Below are 4,919 nucleotides of genomic sequence, written 5' to 3'. Positions count from 1 at the left end.
AAAAAAAAAAATTAAATCGTTTAATAATAAAAAAGTTTACTTTGAATTAAAGTTACAATCTTAAGTTTATTTTGCTATCGATTATTAAAAAATAATTCCAATATTAAAAGTTTTTTTTTATTTTAGTTTTAAAAAAGCTGCTGAATTTTTATTAAGTTCCGTCAAGAAACTTTCAAAAAAATTTTAATGATTTTTCTCAGCGCGATAAAATACCGAATTTTAAAAAATTATTCTCAGTAAAAATAATAGTATTCAAAGGTAAGTTTTTGTTTTTTTACCAAACTCATCATTACTGTAACAACGAAGCAAGAAATCTTTGACTCGGTTAATAAATTTGCAATTCAAATCCAAGAATTTTTAGCCCATCGGTTTTTTCAAGCACAGAAATGTTATTAAAATATTTTCAAGTATTTATTTTTTTTTAAATTTCATTTTAAAAAATACCTGGCACACTTACGTAAATTATTTCAATTAATCTTGTAAAAAAAAATATAATATTGATTTGAATCGTTACATTATTCATTAAAATTATGTGCAACAATATTCAAGTCACGATTTATTTAACTTAATTGAATTATTTTAATTTTATATGCCCTGTTATTAGTAGATACTGCACACTAAAGTCAGACTTTTCTCTAAGTAAATTAAATTACATCATCAACTATGCGCTTTTCTTAAACACCGTAACTGTAACTGGTTTTTAAAATACTTTCCTATCGCTGCCACTGTAATTTCTATCTCTATAAAAATACTTATGTAAATTTATGATCAAGTCAAACATAACTGATGGAACAGTTTAAACTTTAAAGGCATGTACATCTTATAAAACTACTTGCGACACCAACTTTGTTTTTTATTATCTAAATGTGCATGTAATGTTCGAAAGATATATTTTTGATCCATGAAAGTACTCAAATATCTGTATAACTTTTTCCCTGATATGAAAAAAAAAACGGAAGCTCAAGTACGTTCATAATGGATATGTCTCATTGATCATAAATAACTTGAATTTTAGTGTGGATAATGTTTTTTTTATTTTATAAAATTTTTACCGAGTCTCTGCAGAGGATTTGTGAAGGGTACATGCTGAATAATGGCATAGGTATGATATATATAAATCAAGCAGACATATATTCAATCATAGGATAGGAAACAGCTTGCGTTGGCATTGCGTCTATCTAATCCATTGGGAATTAACGCGGCAGTAGAAATTGCTACTATATATATATATTATATATATGTGTATATACACTATATATGTATTCATAAACTATATAATATGAAAATCAATTGTTACAAATTATAAACCCAAGCCTCATGAGATTTAGATTGTAACATAACATTATAAAAAAAATAAATATATATAAATAATAAATATTTAAAAAATATATTTATTAAGTTTTGTAAATTATTTTGACATTTGATGAACGTTTAGTACTTTGCGTTATCATTGGCTGGTACAGAATTTATCAATAAGCGGTAAAAAAAAAAATAAACGTTATCTTTTATTGTCTAGCATCAGCAGGAAATGAAAATTAATACGGGAATATTGCGTGATAATATTGATAATATAATATTTTTCTATATATTTGTATTATTATCTTTGTATATTAAAAGCTAGCGTTATCACTGATAAATTAATCAGTTGCCTTTGAATTAAACCCAACATTATTAGTCTATTAATAATTAAAACTGGAATTTAATCCGTTCGTTTATAAATTATCAGTGATTAATATAATGTATGAGATCGATTTTTGAATTTTGTTTGTTTTAATTGTTTTGAGTATTTATTTTTTAGTAAATTAGTATTAATGATGATTAAAATAAATAATTATTATTTTAGGACAAATCTTCCGCCTACTTATGTCGAGGGTTTTCACGATTTGGAGGCAGTAAAATCGATGAAATATTCAATTTTAGGGAAAACTGGTTTACTTGTTAGTAAATTATCTTTTGGTGGAGGCCCACTTGGTTGTCATTATGGGTAAACTTTTTTTTTTTAAATACTTATTTGTTGTAATGAAAAATACTAGGAAAATTATTAATTGCACTGTAGAATTTATGACGAAGACGAAGCTATTGAAACAATCAGACAGGCGATTCGTCAAGGAATTAATTATATTGATACGAGCTACTGGTACGGTCAAGGTCGCTCGGAAATAACTATTGGAAAGGTGAAAAAAAAGTTTTGACTAATTAGTAAGATTCTTTATTTTAATATCTGTTTCCGATTATTGAAAAATTTAATAATTACTTTGTAATTAAGCCTCGTCACGGAAAAAACCGAATATTGAAAATTAATATAAATATAAAATAGTAAAAAGTGAAATATATTATCCATAATTACTGTTATATATTTATAAATTTAAAACAAAGCCGTTTTAGATATAAATTCATAACTAATTAGCAAAACTTCATTAATTGAAAATATAGATCAATTAAATAAAACAGTGAAATTCAAAATCATTATCCCAAATACTGATTTTTTTCTTAAATTTGTAAAAATTTCAAATTCTTAATTTATTAATTTTATTACTTTTATTGATAATGAATAAGAAAATATTATTTACTAATTAATGCAAAATAATTTAGAGAAGATCAGGGTACAATTATTTACCTAAGCGAGTAATTATTTCTTTTTGACTTGTAAACACCGGAAGCAAATTTTTTTCATCTATTTTCCATAAATTTGAGGACATTTTATAGTAATGTCAATAAACTTTTTTTTTTTTTTAGAGCACGACGGCCCACTTCAACATAAAATAAAAATTTCTAGGTGCAAAAAATTTTTACTTGAAGAAATTTTTCGTACTTGTAATTGAAAAAAAAAAAAAAAATTTCTTAGTACGAGAACAAATTTTCTCAGAGTAAGAAGAAATTTTTCGAGTCAAAAATTTTTTTTTTCCCAAGAAAATTTTTGTTTTCAATTTATAATACAAAAAAATTATCGCGCCAAAAAATCCTTTTATTCTGTGTGAGAATTATTTTCCAAAAAATTTATTTTTTCGATGTCTCAATTTACTTCGAATACTCTAGTTTCGCATTTAAAATCCTAACAAAAGAATATTTGACAAATTAAAATTTTTTTTCTTTCCAAATTTCGAAACAGGCAATCGTAGCTCAATCTTCCCTATAATTTTTTTTTACACCAATTTACACCAATAAAAATAAGATACTTATAAATTTAAGTATACCAAATTATAAATTTACCTTTGTCATCTAAGGTAAGAAACCCAGTACCCGATCACTCACGTATTTATATATCTATATTTACTAAATATTACTAAATATAGATATACAAATACATGGAATAATCAAGTACTAGATCTTTTATCTTATTTAAAATTTTGATAAAAATTTATATAAAGTTATAGTTTCAGTTCAAAATTATTATATATTTATTAATTTAAAATACAACATATACTAACAGCTATGAAAATTTCCAAATATATGATAAAAAAAAATGATGTGATACATCAATAGATATTATTAATATTTATAATTAATAGGCCTTGCAAGGAATTCCACGACAAGCTTATTATATTGCTACGAAAGTAGGCAGATATGAATTGGATTATGAAAATATGTTTGATTTTTCAATTGGAAAAACTCGGGAGAGTATTAGAAATAGTCTTGAACGTCTCCAAGTCGATTACATCGATGTAATACAAGTACGTTATCATTTAAATAATTTTATAATACTTTATTAATTAATTATTTAACAAATAGGTTCATGATATTGAATTTGCGCCTTCAATGGATATTATAATAACGCAAACACTTCCTGAATTATCAAGACAAGTGTCATTAGGAAAAGCTCGACACATAGGAATTACAGGATATCCTATTTCCGTTTTAAAAGAATGCATTTTAAAAAGCAATATTAATATTGCTTGTGTATTAACTTATTCCAGATATACACTTTTCGATCAAACTTTGTTGGAGTATCTTCCATTTTTTAAGGTAACTGACCCCCGACAAGTGATCCCTACAAATTGATCCCACCGATCGCAAATATAATTAAATTATGTAAATATATTTATTAAAGGAACACAATATTGGAGTAATTAATGCTTCGGCAGTCGGCATGAGACTTCTTACTAATGAAGGACCACCAGAATGGCATCCAGCTAGTGATGAAATTAAAAATCAATGCTCAGAAGCAGCTAAATATTGTAAAAGTAACGATGCAGATCTTACGCGATTAGCCATTTGGTATTCGATGCAGTGTAATGATATTACGACTAATCTTATCGGGATACAAAACATGAAACATTTGAAAGTAAATATTGACGTCGCTAATAATGGTATCAGTGATAAAGAAAAACAATTACTAGAAAATATACAGGCAAAGTATGTAATGATTCTAATCTTATTTTTTTTTTGTATCAAAGCTTTTAAATATTGATAAAAAAAAATTTTATTTTTAGTTTTTTTTCGAAGATCAAAGACTCACATTGGGAAGGCAAAGAAATAGAGGCTTACAAGATTGCTATGGATAAATTAAAAAAAAATGATAACTAATAAGAAAACTATCATGTTATTAAGTTTGTATATTTAAATAAATTGTTGAAGAATATATTATTGAGATACCCGTGTAAAAAAAATCGTTGACTATTTTAAACTTCAAAACCCGGCACAAAATCAAACTTTTTTTAAACTTCATAAAATACAAAGAAAAAAATTATTTAACTTAATACTATAAATTAACGTTTTTAAACTCTTTTGTAAATTTTTTTTGACTCTTCATTAAAAGTGCAAGGTTTCGTATATTTTTTCAGTGCAAAATACGTTGAAAAAAAGCTGATTTTGAACTATTTTTGAACTATTTTTTTTTTTTTTTAAGATATTTTAAACATAAGGATATTAATTTGTTTTAAAAATTTTAAAAGTTTAAAAAAACGTTCAAAAAAAGTTCA

The 4,919-nt window shown here is 24.8% G+C and overlaps 1 protein-coding gene across 1 annotated transcript; it reads left to right on the top strand.

Annotated features, from left to right (window-relative positions):
* Positions 1 to 1,531: 1,531 nt before the first annotated feature.
* On the top strand, positions 1,532 to 4,592 carry LOC103573392 (uncharacterized). The gene is made up of 7 exons (XM_008552469.2): positions 1,532 to 1,739; positions 1,844 to 1,984; positions 2,057 to 2,174; positions 3,510 to 3,671; positions 3,730 to 3,963; positions 4,049 to 4,353; positions 4,431 to 4,592. Coding segments are annotated over exons 1-7 (1,056 nt in total). The 5' UTR covers positions 1,532 to 1,737; the 3' UTR covers positions 4,525 to 4,592.
* Positions 4,593 to 4,919: the final 327 nt, after the last annotated feature.

This window comes from Microplitis demolitor, chromosome 1 (genome assembly GCF_026212275.2).
Source record: "Microplitis demolitor isolate Queensland-Clemson2020A chromosome 1, iyMicDemo2.1a, whole genome shotgun sequence".
In the NCBI taxonomy this organism is placed as follows: domain Eukaryota; kingdom Metazoa; phylum Arthropoda; class Insecta; order Hymenoptera; family Braconidae; genus Microplitis; species Microplitis demolitor.
The sequence above is the reverse complement of the archived record's forward strand: the minus strand, read 5'-3'. Positions and strand labels throughout refer to the sequence as shown.

What these genes read in the sequence shown, in the direction of transcription:
- LOC103573392 (XM_008552469.2), top strand. An exon ending in CCACTTGGTTGTCATTATGG is followed by an intron (nt 1,985 to 2,056) that starts GTAAACTTTTTT and finishes ATTGCACTGTAG; the next exon opens with AATTTATGACGAAGACGAAG. An exon ending in CGGAAATAACTATTGGAAAG is followed by an intron (nt 2,175 to 3,509) that starts GTGAAAAAAAAG and finishes TATAATTAATAG; the next exon opens with GCCTTGCAAGGAATTCCACG.